General features: G+C 37.1%; 2 protein-coding genes across 8 annotated transcripts in view; both read left to right on the top strand.

Moving 5' to 3' along the window:
• LOC121874241 (protein tincar-like) overlaps positions 1-7109 on the top strand; it is a 51668-nt gene extending 44559 nt beyond the window's left edge. For all 5 annotated transcript variants that reach the window (XR_006090385.1, XR_006090384.1, XM_042378322.1 and 2 more), the window contains one exon: positions 402-7109. Coding sequence is in view for 1 of the 5 variants with exons in the window: in XM_042378322.1 (XP_042234256.1) it covers positions 402-421 (20 nt within the window). In the remaining 4 variants the exon portion in view is untranslated. The remainder of the gene's footprint in view (positions 1-401) is intronic.
• Positions 7110-9791: 2682 nt separating this feature from the next.
• The window catches only part of LOC121874240 (double-strand break repair protein MRE11-like), a 32165-nt gene continuing 22183 nt past the window's right edge, over positions 9792-19773 (top strand). The window contains exons 1-6 of one of the 3 annotated variants that reach the window (XM_042378318.1): positions 9797-9939; positions 10537-10632; positions 15458-15604; positions 16179-16341; positions 17106-17245; positions 17784-17974. In XM_042378318.1, coding sequence (XP_042234252.1) covers positions 15520-15604; positions 16179-16341; positions 17106-17245; positions 17784-17974 — 579 coding nt within the window. In that variant the 5' untranslated portion in view covers positions 9797-9939; positions 10537-10632; positions 15458-15519. Of the gene's footprint in view, positions 9940-10224; positions 10633-15457; positions 15605-16178; positions 16342-17105; positions 17246-17783; positions 17975-19773 lie in introns of those variants that run through there. The other 2 variants (XM_042378319.1, XM_042378317.1) reach the window with 2 other exon arrangements.

Below are 19773 nucleotides of genomic sequence, written 5' to 3'. Positions count from 1 at the left end.
TGCATATTCTCTCAAGCATTTCCTTATATAAACTATTTAAGTTATTTTAAATGTTTTTTTTAAATTAATGCATTCTTGGGTTTTATATAAGAAATATATTTTTTTGTATTATAGTCTCCCTTGTCCACTATACAGTACAATACAGGCTGATAGTTTAAGTAATTTTGTAAGTAAATCCATTATAATGTTCTTATTTCGCTTTCTAGAAATTATTACCATATACCCTGCACTGAGTCATAAATTAACAGCATGTGTAGATGTATGATTCTTCTCCTTATTTACCTGTAACATTTGTTCGTTATCAGCATTATTATTGTTAGGTTAAGAGTGAGTTTTGCTATTCTCAGCCGTGTGGTAGGACTTTTCTCAGCCTTATATTTTACACGTCTTGCTTCTTCCAGGGACCGGTGTGATGGCGTAACAAGACCACACCAGTAAGTTATCCAAGAACCTGAAAGAAATATCGAGTGGACTTGATTACGAGAATGACATGAAGAGTGAGTCATGAACACTTGTAAACAGAGGTTGCTGCTGACGGTGGCTTAGTGTGTATAACCTTCCACAAACTCGAGTCAATAGTATAGAGCACAGTGTTTACTACAGGAGACAGTGGTGTGTGTGTTTATTTGTGTGTGTGTGTGCGTGGACGTTCACTTTAAGGCCGGGATCGGACCAGACAATAATAAGGCTTGTGAGTGGTACATATCGTGTGACCCAACACCCTGGAAGAGGGAGAGTGTCAGAGAGCCCATAGTCAGTACAGAACAGACCACATATCCAGGCTGCTGTCACTCACGACGATGGTTGGTTCTCGCAACATGCTACGCCCCCGCATCTATCTTATTAACATTATCCATGGACGAATATATTTTGTTTCTGGTAGATGTAAATTTGAAAATTATAATATGCCTTAAAGTGTTGGGTTGCTAAACTAGATTAATTGCAAATCATATGTGATGTACCAGAGAAATGCATTTCATATTGATAAGGCTCTGTAGGTACAGTTGTTGTGCTACATGTAAGACACACAGCAGAATATTACAGTACTCTATCAACTCACTATGATCTAAGGTCACTATGAATGCTTTAATTTGTATTGTACTATTATTATATAATACAAGAATACGATCCATTCCCCAGCTTTATTTAATGATGGTTGATGAAGGACATTTTCAACAAAGCAGAGTTGGATTTTTTAAGTGATGACCTCTAGTGCTAGGCTCCTCAATAAGGGACTGTGTAAGATAGTTTGATGCCGTGGATATTGTCAAAACTTACTTCCATTCTACAATGGAAATAAAAAGGCAGATACCTGTATTTTATTTAGAATTTTCATGGCAAAGTTTAGACATTTGTAAATTTCTATAAACCTCTGGCAGTGATATAGTACCACTGTAGACAATGGTACTACATCAGTTATGTGTGTCTCTACTCATAATTTACAAGGAGAAATTGTATAAAGAAAATCTTTCAGTACAGCTTCATATACAGTATACTGTACATATATCCTGCCCTCACACGAGTGAAGGATGAGATCTGTCAGTTAATATTTATACAGTACATGGATGTATTTAAGTCTCATCATTGATACCCGAGTCTAAGACAAAGGGTACATATTACAGCGTGATAAACTTTACATTTAACATGTATCGTATTAACAATTTCACCAACTGTTTTTCAACTTGAATCTCCAGGGCTTATGACTATTCTGTTTTACTGCAAAACTTTCAATCCCTCCTAAGTTTAGGGAAAACATTGTCAAATTTGTATATATATTAAAACACCTACAAAAGCTTATGATGTACATAGTAGCAGTGATATTAAAAGCAGCTAAAACAAAGCAGTTGTTGATAATATGTCTCCTGCTTTGGTCACACCTCAATCAAAACACTAGTTAAAACTTGCCCAAAGACTCAAGTACCTGAAGGATTCCAGATTCCAAGTGAAATGTAAACACACAAAAGGTTCTGTAAGACTTTTGGCATCTTAACTCAGCCAATTGGTCAAGTTTCACTCAACAGGTGAAATTAATTTACTGCATTTGTCTGTTTTTGTTTAACCTTTACCTTTCCAGCATTTTTCTTTATAATATTTACATGTGAAGATTAAATCAGTTTAATAATTCTTAGTTTTTGAATCACTGAAAGCACTTGGTAATATAGAAAACTGAGACATTTTATATTGTATTCAGAATTTGTCATGTTAAGAATTTATAAGTTAATGTAACCTTTCCTCTTAGATATTCATCATCATCACCGTCATCTTTCAGACTGTCTTGCATTAGACATTTAAATACTGTCCTGAATTTTATCTTAACAGTTATGATCATGCAGATTTTGGTCATAAAAAAGCTAAATTTATTACACCTCAAAATTCAGACCAATAAAAAAATTTATTACTCTTGCACAATAAAAGACATAAAAGGCAACAGGTATAATGGAAGTGCCACATTTGTCAGACAGTACTGTGTATCTCTTGCTTTTGCCTGAGGACATCACTTGCCTCAAACCCATTACTTTATACTCTCTTAAACATACTGCATACTTATTTTCAAGGTTAGGATTTTTCCTGGGTACTTGTGACAACTTAGGACTGAGAGGTGTAGAAGTCTTGACACTAGCACAAATCTTCACACTTGAGTGGATGATAGACCTGTGTATGTTACTGTAGTACTCAACTCTGACTTCATACTCTCGGCCAACAGCCACTATTTCCTCAGTATCAAAACCTTTCTCGCTCTTTTCATTGCATTACCATCTGGATTGTTTTTCTGGTTTTTTTGTCACCTAGCATAGTTAAAGGTGCACAACACATTTACCGTGCAGCGGCTGAGACAGATCAACAGTGTGGGCGCCAACCAGTACAGTACAGTAATGGCCAACATTAAGCTGGCTGCAGCATACACCTAGTTCAGACTCAAACCTGGGGATCAATTTTTTCTTCTGCATTCAATAAATCGGTGCTGTATTATTATTTTTAGTGAATAATATAATCAACATTGAAGAAACTTGTATAAGACAAGGCTTGACTACAGTACTCACACTTTCATAAATAATCTGGTGTTCATAAGTTTATTTTAGAAAGAGGAGATATATATGATAGTCAAATACCCACTGCAAAATAGCCAACATTGTGACCTTGAATAAATCGCCACTTGCCTTGGACATTATTAAAAACAAAACTACTGTACTAATTTAAGGATGATTTTCATTTAAGAAACAGTGGGCCACATCATATAAGTTGCTAATTATGTAATGCCACTTGCTAATTATATAATGCAACTTGCTAATTAGATAATGGCACTAGCTAATTATTTAATGACACTATTGCTCATTACATAATGGCACTATATATATTTGAGGGTTATTTGGGTTTAGTAAAGGCATTAGAATATGAGGAAACAGATAGCAAGTGCTAAGGAATTATTCGTCTTAATAAAAGGGTAACATCAGGTACATAAGTTAACACCAAAAGACTGAATATATATCTAATCCCTCATTTATCCTTTCAATATTAGTTTCAAGTTATATATAGTGTATGGAGTTGCTTTATGGGTTGTGGATATGGTACCTGTCATGGTTGTTGGTGGCTACGGGAAACACCTGTTGTGTATTTTTTTTTTATGGGATAAGTTAATGATCCAGAAAGGTATAGCATAAAGCCTCTGTTCTACCATTTACAGATAATTAATAGGTTACCCAGTCTTGGCTTCCTCTGTACTGTATGTGTGTGTGTGTCCTACGAATAAAGGAAAAAGAACAAGAAAGTGCATCCCCATCCTCCTAGATAGAAGCTATGTATTTCTAGAGACATCACCCATCCTTGTACCCTCCCCAGGTAAAATCCTAGATCTAATTTTAATATTTGAAGTATCATTTTTGTTAGTAATGATAAGACTAAATATCCCATGAATTATAAAAACAAAAATTTGGAATCTGTAATAGTTCAGGTACTGTACATTGCATGTTAGATACTGCAATTCTGTAAGGGTTACTGACTACTGTATAGCCAGAACTTGTACAGAGCTTACCTGAGCAAGCGTGAGTTGCATACTTCAAGATGGCCTACAAGAAGCTGTGAAAAATAAAGTGTCAATTATTGCTTACAGATGACAGTTATGGTGGGGTTGTAAGCTGTAGGTTTATGAACACGGTGATATAGTGTTATGAAATGAATGTAAATCTTTAGTGTAAGAATATTGAAAACGTCAGTGAATGGACTTGGAAGTGATACAGAGATGCACATGTATTTATTGTCAAGGTTCTGGTCATGTGCTTTGCCTTAAGAATATTTATACACAAGAAAAAATGTATTTTAAAGAAATATCAGTGAAACATAAATTTTGCTTTAGTAGTTCACCATTACAGAGTTAGTTAACATTATATTAAAATTTTAACTTGTGTATCAATAATAAATTTTATGATTATAACAAGGAGAGAATGAATTAAGTTATGATACTCTTTAAAAAAATATATATTTTTTGCAAAGTAAATATCATTACCATTTTGTTCGTATGTTTAGTTAATATCTTCAAAATATTTTTCCGTGTATGATTTCCTTGTTACTTGTTTTCATTTTTAAGTCTTACGGTGAAGTTTCTCACGAGCAAAGTTTGCAAAATTTATGTTACATTGAATATTTGTCTTTGCAAATTCTGCATTACAAGTGTTTATATTGTTAGGGATGAAGTCATATTTTATCTGGCAGGTTTATATGTTAGGACAATGAATTAGAAATATTCAAGTTGAAATTTGTTATTGGTGATCCAAGAAGTTGTGTCAACCGGATACGCTGAAGCTTTTGTTGTTTCTTGAAGATGTACCGTACATGCTACAGAGCTGCATAATTTGCTATAAGTTAGGTGTACTAGTCTGCTCCATTATGTATGAATGTACAGTACTATATACAGTTTCCACAATAGCAGTCAGGTGCAGATACAACACCTTCCTTATCATGTTGTATATCGCAGGTGTTTTGTATGTTATATACTATGTTAATGTTAATAATATGGCCTTAACATACGGCCTTCCACTTACAACAGAGAACTACCATCAACTTGGCACTAGGACACAACATTCAAGAGACTTTGTGGTTACCCTTGAACCATAACAGGGAAGAACTACACTGGATATCTCAACAACTATAGTAGCCCAAACTAAATGGCAGAACCAATTGATTTATTATCGATACAATTACCATCAGTGTGTGTGAGTGGCAGGGATGGTAAGAAGTCACGTAACAACTGGAGTGGTAAAGATGTGTTACCTGTCACTCATGATCTGTGCTATGGTATATTGTTGACTTCATTCAGGACACCATAAAGAGCTTATAATTAGTCACAAGGATTAGACAACTGATGAATGGAAATTAATAAATTGTATTTAGTTGTACAGTTAGCTTAAAATATTCTGCTGCTGAAAACAAGCAATTAAATACTGTCATTATTATTATTATTATTCATATTAGTATTATTATCAGTGTCATTATCATCATTACTATTTTTATTGCTGTATTATTAATGATTGTTATCAAGTGTACAAGGAATATATATATATACAGTATAGCCATGCTTATGTATAGTAATGTCCTTTATTACCAGCAAGGGGAAACCTGGAGTCTAGGATATAGCATGGACATTAACCTCCACAATGGGACTGCTGGCATGTAGTAGTGTCAATTAACTCCACAGCTGCCCAACTCACCCATGTATATAGAGAAGAATTTACACTTTCTCTTTTCATACATCTGATAACTGCCATAAATGCTGTCTAGAATATATAAAGTGTTACACTGTAGAATGTACAAACAGAATAGAAATAATGAATTGAAGATCCTCTGCTGTAACCAGTTTCTGAGCTATCCTCTGTAGATTGGTGGTGGAGGAGTAGTGACATAAAGTCCTCTTGCTACCCACCAGATGTGAAACAACTAGGGCGAGCCTCTGATAATGTTCCACACTTAATATCCATCCTCCTACAGGTGGTTAACTGAAAGACTCAAGAATTACTCTTAAGATGTTGGATAAATGTAATGTGCATACACGTGGGAGTTGACTTCCATGAATCTTTTACCAGCTGCAGCTCCAAGGTCAGTGGGCCGACGACACAACACTCAAATCTTTTCTCCTAATCATCCAACATTTTACATTTCCCACATTTGAAATATTTAACTCTCTGTGTACACTCCTAGTTGTACTATATCATGTGCTGTACATGAATGTACTTCTTGTAGCTTAGATGTCAACAGTACAGTATTACCATTGTTTGTGAGCCCTGTCTTTGGAATGAATCGTCATTTACTCCAAGTGTTGACAAATTCACATCTTACGACATCATTACTAATAAGGCGACCGGTTAAATTACAGGTCATAAAACACACTCAGATTAAGCATCCAATGGCAGGTCTGAAACATTTTTTAAACTTGACCGGCATTAGTTTTTGTAAACCTCATTAAGATTTCATATGCTTTCCACTTTTCTACTTATTAAGGATACTTTTTTGGTACACTGTATGGAAATTAATTTACAAACATTTTTATACCCAAAACAATTAGAGAAGTGCAACAATGTGGGCCCTCATAGAAGATTGGTTTAGGGCTCTGTTCCCCGGCACACTCAGGTCACTAAGAGATTCAAAATGCATGTACTACAAACTTATGTATTCAGCTAACATTTTCCTCACTGTGTTCACTCTACACTTCAAGATAAGGTCATTGTGTACTATACATCGCAGATAAATTGAAGTCATATTTAATAGAGTGTAAATGTGGACAATTGACCACAAGGGTTAAGTACATGGGTAGGTAGTATAAATGCATTCAGATGGATTGATTTAAGTGTGTTATGGACCCAAGCCTTAGAGTGTCTTCTGTTCTGAGAATGAGTGCCTCTCAAACCTCAATGTACCGTATATCACTAGAATACAAATATGTAAGGCAATGTATTTGTGAACTCTGATGGTTTGATTGACAATTAGTTGTTGTTGTATTGCCATGAATGGTTATGATTTTAAAGATATTTATGTACAAATAATTTAAGTTTTTATGTGGCGAGGTGGTGCTATGTGTGTATGGCAATGTATTATACGAAGCCAATAAAATGTGAGGTCTCCTGTGGATTTGATTAACATATTCATTTGTTTACCTGCTTTTAAGAGGGGTTCTGTAAATGCCTGGATGAAAAAAAGGCCCCCAGTGACTGGAAAATGGCTAATGTGAGTCCTATCTTCAAGAAGGACGATCGTCACTCCATGAACAACTATAGACCGGTGAGCCTGACCAGCATAGTATGTAAAGTAAGGTATTTGAGAGCATTATCAAAGATGCCGCGATGGAACATCTACTACGAAACAACCTTGTAAAGAATTGCTTTACACAATTGCTCAAGGTACTGTATTGGACATTTGGACCCATATTCTGGAACGGGGTGGTAATATCGATAATATTTACCTAGATTTTGCCAAAGCTGAAAAACAAACTGGAAGGGTACAGGTTTCGGGGAAATGTCCTAGCGTGGATAGAAGACTTTCTACATGACCGCAAGCAGGGTGTGGTGGTTAATGGCGTGAAACCATCATCCGTACCTGTCACGATTGGGGTACCACAGGGCAGTGTATTGGGCCCACTGTTGTTTGTTTGCTTTATAAATGACGTGCCTGATGTACACTCCTCCATACAAATTTTTGAGGATGACACCAAGTTATTTCGGGAAATCAAGAACCAATCAGACTGTGAAGAGCTGCAGAAGGACCTCTGTGGGCTCCAAGAATGGTAGAAGAAATGGCTGCTGAGATTCAATGTCACGAAGTGTGAGAGGATGCACCTGGGGCATACCAAAGATAAGGAGGCGTATCATATGTCCCAACGGGATGAAGAAACTGCACTATTTGAGACAATGTGAGAAGGACCTAGGTGTGTATGTTGACAATGAGCTGAAGTCTCGGGCCATTGCAAGAAGAAGGTAAAACAGACAAATAAATTATTAGGTCTTATAAAAAGGTCGTTCAGATATCTAGAAGGTCTGTCCTTCGTAACAATCTTCAAGAGTGAAGTGCTTCCCCATCTGGAGTACTGTCACCCCATCTGGTCCCTGAGATATGCTAGGGACTGTCAGTTGGTTGAAAATGTACGAAAGAGGGCCACCAGATTGGTGCCTGCACTTCAGCACCTCAACTACCCTGAAAGATTGGAGCGCCTGAACTTGCCTAGCTTATACTACAGACGGGCAAAGGGCGACCTAATTGAGGTGTAGAAGCATCTCAAGGGGCACTAAGTCGAGTGTCCTTACCTGGAGCTGGTGGACGCTTGCCGCACAAGGGGTCACAGCTCAAGGTTGAAGAAGCCTCGGGTCCAGAAAACTGTGAGGGCAAACTTTTTCGAAGTGAGAGTTGTGAACTCTTGGAACAATCTGCCAGAAAGTGGTGCGGTGGCACCGAGTGTGAGCTCTTTCAAGACCAGACTTGATCAACACTGGAGCAGGTTCAGATACATTCAGGAGCCGGTGCATGCCCAGTACTTGCCAACAGTGCGTGACAGAGACGTGATCGATCTCCCAAGCGGCTAACGAGCCGATCAGTGGTGAAGAGGATGAAAGTAAAAGTAAACATCAAGGTTCTGGACATTATTAAGAATAATGTGTCGTCATTTCGTGCCTGGCAGACTGATCAGGGAATTATACAACTGGCATTATTGTGCAATGAACTAATAAATCTGCAGCAGCTTGGTCCTGACACATACACACACACACCAGAACCTGCTTTAACATGTAGTGTGTGGTATTTAACCTGTGCTACCACATGTAGTGTTTGGTATTTAACATGTACTACCACATGTAGTGTTTGGTATTTAACCTGTGCTACCACATGTAGTGTGTGGTATTTAACATGTACTACCACATGTAGTGTTTGGTATTTAACATGTACTACCACATGTGGTGTGTGGTATTTAACATATACTACCACATGTAGTGTGTGTGGTATTTAACATGTACTACCACATGTAGTGTTTGGTATTTAACATATACTACCACATGTAGTGTGTGTGGTATTTAACATGTACTACCACATGTAGTGTTTGGTATTTAACATGTGCTACCTGCCATTTGTACCGTTGTCACAGCTAAAGGTGTAGATATACTTTAATTTTTTACATTAATTAAAATAATCTGAAGAGACAACGTTTCTTAGCATATAGTTATTCTACTTATTAATGTGTGCAACATTTTTTAATTAACTATATTCAATAACAGTAAACTAAATGTCAACAGACTCAGATTTATTTTAATGTGATTCAAAACAACTGAATATACAGTTACTATTGTTTTGTATCACACAGTGAAGAGTTCCAAGAGAAACAAGATGTCAGCAGAGATAATAAATGTAAACCGTTGTGATGTAGACCAAAATGACATGAGCGGAATAATTTGGCCCAATAATTATCCAACACTGGAGCAGGTTCAAGTACATTCAGGAGCCAGTACATGCCCAGTACTTGCCAACAGTGCGTGACAGAGACGTGACCGATCGTCCAAGCGGCTAACGAGTCGATCAGTGGTGAAGAGGATGAAAGTAAAAAAGTGTCTTGTCTGTAACTAACCCTCACACCGTGACTCATACCACTCGTCACACCATCTGTAAGATGTACAAAACTTTCCTAACACGTAAAACTTAAAATTTATTTCGTTAATTTTAAAAACATTTGTAATATAAATCTAAAATTTCCAGCATGGTGCTTGAATTAGCGTTTTTAGGCCTGGGCGGGTACTTGGGGGCATACGCTGCCCAGAAGCTCAACGGAGCCCTGCCAGAGGTGCCTGGAATGTTGGCCTTGGCGCTCAAGGCGAGAGACTTCCTCTACAGGGACGACAACCACCAGGACCCTCAGACGCAGGGCCAGGACAACTCCAAGAAGTCCGCTGAACATGACTACAAAAGCTTCACCTGGTACTCCTGTTATGAATGATTGACTCGTCATTAGTTCTATTGAACTATAAGCATTTGCTTTTATTATTTTTCTTTTTGAGTGTCATTTTATATGGACGTGTGGAGAGGAAGACTCGTTCTCTTCACACATACATTGTCATGCGTTTTGTGGGCGCTGTAGCATAATATGAATAATTAAGTGTTGAACGGACTACTGCACAAACGTGACCATGACATCACAACATTAACTACACCTGCACTCTTAGGGAGAAGGGGTCCATCCCTCAATTTAGACGTATTTTTAATGAGGCCATACCACAATTGGGGGGTCGACCTCCAAGGGGCCAACCTCTGAAATTAGACCTTCCTGACACCTCTGGAATGTGTGTCTCCATGCCAAGTTTCAGCTCTTATTAACCGGATGTTGCGAATGGATACACACACACAGCATATTATATTATATGACTAGATATTATACTAGATTCTTACTAACATTTCTAATCTAGCGACTTGAGCTATGGTGTAATGATCTTGTGGCAACACTGACACACAACACTGACACACACGGCGGGAAGGATCACCCACATGTTCTTCTCAACCTTCTCTTTTTTATAACAGGTCAGTGGCTCCAGTTACCGACTCATATTATAGAATTATCATAAAGTAATTACAGCAGCACTAAACACCCTCTTTACAACTGACATCGTCCATAAGGTAGTTATACAGTATTAGTGTATATATTGTTCCGTCTGACTTGTTTTGAATTGTAGTAAACATTCATGCAGTATAAGCATATGTACATATAAAAACTTACATAAAATAACGCATAAAAGACATAAAATTGTAAACAGTTATTTCCAGTGTAGGGCTACAGGCAGGATGTCAGCCGTCCTCATTGGTCCAGCTTTTACTCACAGATATTGACAGAGTTTTGCATGTAGCTCACCTATTTTCTAATTTTCCACTAACTATGTACTGAAGGCGAATCCCAGGAACAGGAACAAGTTTTGAATGAATTGCTTATGTGTCGGCTCAAAAACAATAAACCTTTGTTACTTTATTTCTTAAAATTTAGGCAGTGGATATAACGCTATTTGGTAAATTTGCATTAGTGCACACAACTCTGTTAGAAAATCAAAACTATGTTTTTTGTGTTTTGATTGGTTTTGACCTTGATTTCCATCGCAAATTGCCTGTTTTTTAGGTATTAAGTTTTTTTCGATGGGGTGTTTTCTGACAAAACCCATGCCCACGCCAATACAAAATACACCAAGAAACACTAGAAAAACATATAAACCGAACCTGACCTAACCTAACCAAACCTAACCTAACCTGTCCTAACCTAACTGGCCTGGTTCTGATTCGTCGTCGGATTTACTACAATGTCAACCATGTTGGTCTTGACGATATTTACATTCGTTCTTGCACTTCGGATACTTTACTGAGGTCGGGAGAACACCATGAGATCTAAAAAATGATATAGCTTGTTCGTTTTTTTTCCCCATCCACAATCACCTAGCAGACTTCCATGGTCGGAAATGAATTTGAATTTCGAAATGTGAGATCCAAAATCACAAATTAATCTGATTGGGCAAAAAATACTGCAAATTAAACCACATTTAATTTTAATTGCCCCCCCCTCCCTCCTCCCCCCCACCACCACCACCAAACGCTTTTGATTGGCCACGTGACGTGTGTGGGTTACGCATCCTCGTGACGATTTATGAAGAAAACACGCTGAGTGGGAGGTCGGGTAGGCGATAATAGCGGAAGATTAATGGAAGAAAATAGAGAAAGATTTGACATGTGCTATGCCCGTTATTATACGTTTGCGACGGTAATGTGATACAAAATAATTATCTTAAAATTAGATTCTTTTTCGAATATGATAATAGATTTGGGGTAGGAATATTGTGTGCACTAATGCCAAAAAAAACCGCTATTTTACCATGAGTACACTCTTATTAGCTAATCGTTCATTACCGGCAAACAATGCGAGAACTATATTTGACTGTGACTCTGGTGGCATTTGGCATTTATTTCGCTGTGAGTCAATCGTTGTGTAGCTGTAAACACACCTAACCATATTTCTGTTGAGCATGGAAACTTATTATAAAAAAGGCGACATTTACTAGAGTCTAATAGAACCTGACCTAACCAACCAATGAAACCTACCTAACCTTACCTAACTTCCTAGCCAGGGGGGAGGGGGGGAAAGACAATCAAAGAGCACTCACAGTAAAATAGTGTTTGTAGGAACTTAGCCGGTCACAGCAAAATATCCATTACATAAAATTTATGCAATGAATATTTTGCCATAACCGGCCAAGTTCCTACTAATGCTTTATACCGTGCATTGTCATATTGTTTTTATTAATATCATCCAAAAAACATCTGTGGAAAAAATTAATGAAATCGAACTACTCCTTCTGGTGGTACAGGTAGTACTGTTCTCAGACATTACATTTAGAATTGCTCAGAACTGTCAGTAATGGATGGAAGGGTAGATATTTAGGTAACATTGCAGTGAACAGCAACTACAGAATTCCGGAAATTCACTACACTCAATCGATAGAGCTATTTTTTCTATGATCATTTTCTTATAGTAATATCTCCGTTAGCCGGAATCCTTCAAACCCAGAACTCTCCGATAACCGGAATTAAAGTTTTCTCGGAAAATCGTTCCTAAAGCTGAAATTTTCCAGAAAATTCCGGCTTTGGGAACAATTTTCCGAGGGGCACATTTTCCCGAAAATTCAGAGAATATTTTCCTGACACACGGAAAACTCCAGGGATGGGGGATTTTTTTCCCGGGTTTGAGAGATGAAAATTAGGCGCATTCTCTGTAAATTCAGAGAAAAATTTTCCAGTACCTGGAATATTCTGGAACATTCCGGGGATGTGGGATATTTTTCCAGCTTTGAGAGAGTCGTCTCCTTACCCGGAAATCTCTCATTCCTGGAAGTGCTCTGCACCAATTGTTCCGGGTAATGGAGATATGACCGTATTACATTAGGTTAGGTTAGGTAACACATTTGGCGATGACATTCATCTTTTCAAGTTCAACAAGCTTCTTATGAACTTTGTGTTTGATACTGATAGGCACTCGACATGATGATATTACAACTGGAGTTGGTGATGAATCTAGAGTTAACTTAACAACATCAGGGAGTTTTCCTACTGCTTCTGAAAACACATCACTAAAATCTGAGATTACATCTTGAACTACACTTATGTTCTCATAATTTACAGTAATCAAATTCATTTGCTCTGATGCTCGCTTGCCCAAAATTGGCACAAAATCTTGCTCTAGAACAATGAACTCTACTGAATATTTTTTCCTGTTTTTTTTATTAGTGATGACAATTCTATGCTTTACCAATGGGCTTATTTTTGTTGAATTTCACATGATCAACACTTTATCACGAGGTGTTAATTGCACATTAGGTACGATATGGTGAGGAATTACAGTTACACTTGCACCACAGTCAACTTGGAACTTCACTTGCATACCACCTACCTCCATAGACGTTATGATTGCCTTGTCGTTGCTCCGTGCTGCAATCTTCATAAAGAACTGGGCATCTGGATCCTCTGCGTCTTCGTCCTCTTGAATACAGTACCTCTAACTGTGCTCTTTGCTGTTGCGCTGCACTTAATTGCGAAATGATTAATTTTGCCACACTTGCTACAGGTTTTGTCATTTGCTGGGCATACTTCTTTCTTCCAGACGTGCTTACGGCCACAGAACTTGCATTCTCTCAAGTTCAGGGGCTTGCTCTCGGTTGTGTTCTCACGGAGTTTCTTCACTTCACTCTTCTTCTTCATATGCTTCTTCTGAGTCACCGTGTTGACAGCTGCTGGACCCTCGTCTAGAAACACCGCCATCTGTTTCTTTGATTCTTCATGGGTCACAATATCTTCAGAGCTGCACTAAAACTGAGGTCCTCTTCTTTGAAGAACTTCTCACGAAGGGAATCTTCTTGGCATCCAAATACTAGTTGGTTTCTCATTTCGTCTTCTCTCTGGTCACCATACTCGCATTCCTTGCTTAGAATCTTGAGCTTTGTGATAAATGAATCCAGGGGTTCTCTGTTTGTTGCACACACTTTCTGAATTTATACCTGTCAGCCAACACATTCCTTCTTGGTGCAAAGTGTGCATCAAACTGTCTAGTACATTCTGCAACACTTTGGCTGAGTCTGGGTACCACTAGGTTTAGGGAACTCAAATGAATTGTATATATCAAGCAACTCATCCCCTCCCATGGTTAACAGAAGTGCAACTTTTTCCTCATCAGACCTCTTCTTGAAGCCTGCAGCCAATACATAGAGGTCAAATTTTCGCTTAAAGGTCTTCCATGTATGTTCAGTGTCACCTGTTAGGCTTAACTTGCTGGGAACTGTGAGTGCTGAAGCTGCCATGTCGCTGCACTGACGCCCGCCTCTACTTGCCTCAGACCACTGGAACTGGAGCCTTACTTTATGCCTCTATACCTTGTGCTGAGAGTTAAACTGCTTTTAGCGCTGCCACCATGTTGTGATGTCGTAGTACAGGGTATTCTTGTTTTACATGGCCATAATACTCGAAGGGTAGAGAGACACAACTTAACTCTGCAGTTTTACTCGAGAGAAGCCGTCGATTAGTTACAGTATGATGTAAACAAACTGAACATAGAAAGCGGACAATGGTGAACTATAGCACACTTACATAACTAAATTTCAATATTGTTACACCTCTCACAATTCATCAGAAACAAGACAACAAATTGTATCGAAATGTAGAAAAAATGTGTGAGTATCCTCAAGTGAACTCTGTGTTTTGTTATTAAAGTTGATTTGGTTGGGATGCCATACCGCAATTTTTTCGTCTTAAAAATTACTGTCTATAGAACGAATGGCTCTCTGTCCCGGCCGTGAAAATGCCAGCAACTTTAAAACTACTCGCAGACATTCTTGGGTACGTCCAGGGTGTCATCCATTAATAATTGAGGACCACGATTAAAAATCCGCTAATTATCAGGGCATGCTGTATAATGTAATAATAATAATAATACAGTAATAAAAATACAGTAGCTGTAATAATGTTTGCTTGAATTTGGTATATACAGCAGCCACAAAGTCTGGATAGCATAATGAGGTAGCCAATTATTTCATTAAATCTTGTGGTTTAACAACACAAGTTTGTACTGTAGTCCAGAACCCATTACTGAACTTATTTTCCCATAAATTTGTTATTAATTTCTTTTTGGGAGCTCAATATCCACAGCATTCTACTGGAACATAACACCAAAGGTATTCTGTATTGGTGAACGAGGATCCTGTGAGACATTAAGTGTGACGTCACACACAAATTATATGAGTGGCTGAAATCTTAAACTCACCAGAAAAATTTTCATTTGTGGTAGACATTTTGTTGAATATTTCATAAAGTTATCCATTGATTGTTACTTGCTCCCCAATTAAGTTTAACATTTTTTGACCCCTTATATATGTTTGGTGTATTTGACCACGTTAGTTACTGCTTTAATATGTTGCAGGGTTTATATTTGCACCTTGGAACCTTCAGTAAAGTTGGTGGGGGACTGTATTACCAGGCAAGATGGGTGCAAAACAAGATGACACCTTTCGCATTCTTGTGGCAACTGACAACCACATTGGGTATGCTGAAAATGATCCAGAGCGAGGTAAGTGCTGGCAGTTGTAGATATCTTCCTAACAAATAGTAGACCTAACCTAACCTAATGAAAATTTGTAGGCAGTAGAGTATTACAAGTCATTTTACATCTCTTTACTTGGTTAAGTAAAAAATATTTGACAAGATGTAATTTAGTTTGTTCTTCATTGTAATTTAGATTGGCTAATTACTGTACTGTTAGACTTTGTGCTGCAGTATTTGAAGCTGTTAAGGTATATATGGGAAGTGTTCCTCTGGGAGTCCTGCATAATGTTCAGTAATACTGCTTATTAAATCATTGTACAGTACAGTGTGTGGTTGGAGGGTTCATTTTTTTTAAGTCAATGAGTCGGTAGCAAAAGAAATGGTATATTAATTTGCTGTAAGTTTGAATGAGTAAATTGTTGCAGATCTCTGAACATGTTAAAATCAAATAGAGTATCATATCATAAAGCTGTGAAATCTGACTTCTACACATTAAGACCCTACCATTTTTTATAAAGCCCCTCACTCCTTTGGCCCACCTTGACTAAATCCTAAGTTGATCTCTGTTAATTGATACTAATTGTTTTTGATCACTACAGGCGACGACAGCTTAGAAACCTTCGAAGAAATTCTCCAGATGGCAGTGGAACAGAAAGTGGATTTTATTTTATTAGGGGGTGATCTCTTCCATGAAAACAAACCGTCTCGCCAGTGTTTGGTGCGCTGTATGGACATGATTAGGAAGTACACTTTTGGTGATAGGTAAGGATAAGAAAAAGACTGTAGTAATGTGTTAATGATAGAATAACAGGACAGTATGTTCATATATCCAGTTGATTGTAAATTTTTTATTTTTGTTTATGTCTCCTGGAGGTACAGTATTGTATTGGTGTATTTTATTGTATATTCTCAGTCACATATCCCAGTTCTTGTCCAGCTTGTATATAAATTTTAATTTCTTCCAAACACAAAATGTGCTGACATAAAACCTCACAAGAAGATACTGTAGTGTTCTGTATAGCTAATAGATTTTAATTATACAGTACAGAGTCTTAGTTAGTTTTGTGGTGTGAAGTAATGTAGGTCCAGACTTACTGACTTATACATTTACAGACTTCATTCACCAGTCAGACTTTCACCTTCTTCACTCCTCCATGGTGAATAATATACACCGTTCATTCTCTGCTGTGGTAATTTTTCGCTCAATAATTAACTCTTAATCGGCGGCTGAGGATCCTCCCCCCCCTCCACCCACCTGTATTATGTAAAGTAATGGAACAAGAAGTATGATGAAGGCTGCTCTCCCTACAGCTAATGTCCTCTGATGATGGTCGTCGTTAAATAGATGGCACCTTTCTTTTATTTGTTTAGGTGTATTCTTCCCCACCCTCCTATATTTTTAGGGCCTATTTTGTTTTCTTTTATTTGTAGGCCTATTCTACCCTCTTCCTTTATTTATTTGGGCCTATTCAACCCATCTTTTACTTTTCTGAGGCCTATTCTACCCCTCTCTTATTTTTTTTTAGCCCTGTTCTGTTTGACTTCATAAGTGATCCGGTGGAAAACTTCAAGCATGCCAAGAACCCGACGGTCAATTATCTGGACCCCAACCTGAATATTGCCATCCCGATCTTCTCAATCCACGGCAACCATGATGATCCATCAGGTGAGTTGCCTTACTACAGTATATATGTATATTCTCTCAATCAGTCCATCAAGTCAATCAATGAAGTGAGTCCTCCTTCCCATCCATGAACTCTGAGACTCATGAACCAGTGAATCCAAGACATGAGACATTGTTGGTGCACTGTGTGATGTATCGGATTCACAGGTTCATGGATGGGACACAGGACTGACAGGACTTATTTCTGTGACTGTACATTAGGTTGCTTATGTGTACAAAGCATTGTTGTAACCAGTCCCCTTGTTAATGCACGTTGGCAGAAGTGAATTATTTAGAGGTTGTGTCCTTCATATCTAGCCAATAGCTCTTTAGATCACTCGTCTTATTCAAACCATGTCCTTTAATAATTGGTTGTAAAGGTTAAGAATTTAATGCAATTGTTACATTGTATAGAGTATTGTATGTAACTTATAAAAAAAAGTGTTGTTATAAAATACCAAAGGAAAATGACAGGCTAAGTAGAAAGGTGACCTATCTTTATTTATGTGATGTTAAGATCTTCCTTTTATACTTTCTACAGGTCCTGGCCAGTTTTGTGCTCTGGAGATGCTTTCAGTAGCAGGGCTGGTAAATTATTTTGGAAGAACCACAGATCTTCAGGAAATCAAGATTTCTCCATTATTGTTGGAAAAGGGACAAACCAAACTGGCCATATATGGTCTGTCCTCCGTCAAGGATGAAAGACTCTTTAGGCTGTTTAGGGAGAATAAGGTAATGTATCAATGGACTGAAAACTTGGTTATTGAAGGCATGAGGGAAAAAGTAGCTACGTAAGAAACATATATGTAGGGAATGGTACTTTATATGTTTTCTAATTTATTGAATTGTGACAGTTTATTTAGCCAGAAAAATACAGATACAGAGTGGATAATAATAACAATATTAACATGGCTGAGCCAGTTGAGAACCTGAGCTCTCTTTGAGGCACCTGATATATACTATACATTTATCTCAAGGAAGTATTATGTAACATTTAGTATCATCTGGAATAGTACAATAGCATGGTAATAATAAGTACATCTCATAATGTTACCACGGTTATCACTTCAATATTTATTTATTTTATTATTTATTATTTTTATTTATTTATTTATTTATTATTTTTTTTATTTATACATACATATACACATACCTATACATATATACACATATACACACATATATATATATATATATATATACATATATATATATATATACATATATATATATATATATATATATATATATATATATATATATATATATATATATATATATATATATATATATATATATATATATATATATATATATATATATATATATATATATATATATATATATATATATATATATATATATATATCTCTTGATAAAATCACACGGGAAAATGGAAACAACGGAGTACCTTAGCTTTCATCTTTATTCAAGACATCTTCAGAGGCAACTGGATTACATGGACAGAGAGAGGCTTAAATATACAGGGTGACCTAAAAACATGAGGTCAGGTCATAATGATGACATCCACTAATCCCCACACCAACACACACGTAGAGGAGCTTAAGAGAAGGGTGGTGACGTGACTAGTCAGGTCAGGTCAAAAATAAGGGACCCACAAAATAACTATCATACATCTAGATCAAAGGTTTTCAAAGCATTTTTAACCTTGGGCCACTGACAAATAAATTTATGAAACATATTATCAGTTTTGAACTGACCATCACAAAGGTTTATTGATTTTAATTCCTTAATCAAACTAGCTTCAACCAGAAGTCTTTCTGTGACACAAGATGATTTGAATACTTCTAAGCTCTTTTCCCATACATACATACATACAGTTGTACCCCGCTTTACGCGGTCAATTGAACCCACAGGGTACCGCGTTAAGTGAACAACAGAACATATGGGATTAATTCCAATAGAGACTGGCCCGACCCCCAAACTCCACTTTTTGACGACACACAACTATGTTGTAGTAAAAATTTTATCTTAACTTTATGATGGTATGAACAAACAAGTAATATAGAAGAGGTTAGGTTAGGAAAAATATAGGTTAGGTTAGGAAAACTAAAAGTTAGGTGTAACACTTATGTTAGTAGAAGAGATGGGTCGGCATACGGGGATGGAGGTGGAGGGGAGGGAGGGAGGAGGAGGAGGGAGAGGCGAGGCAGGCGGGAGCGGGTGGCGAGTGGGGCGAATCTAAAAATAGCGTCTCGAGCCGGACACTCTGCGCGTATATGGGTAGATGGACCGCGTTAAGTGAAAGTTTGGTTCTGGCGAGGCACCACGTATATGAGAAATCGCGTTAAGTGAAACCGCGTAAAGCGGGGTACAACTGTGTGTGTGTGTGTGTGTGTGTGTGTGTGTATATATATATATATATATATATATATATATATATATATATATATATATATATATATATATATATATATATATATATATATATATATATATATATATATATATATATATATACATACACATCCACATATACATATATATATAATATAATATATTATTATTTT

Source organism: Homarus americanus, unplaced genomic scaffold (assembly GCF_018991925.1).
Source record: "Homarus americanus isolate GMGI-L3 unplaced genomic scaffold, GMGI_Hamer_2.0 scaffold49667, whole genome shotgun sequence".
NCBI lineage: Eukaryota > Metazoa > Arthropoda > Malacostraca > Decapoda > Nephropidae > Homarus > Homarus americanus.
This window is presented reverse-complemented; position numbering and strand designations above follow the sequence as displayed.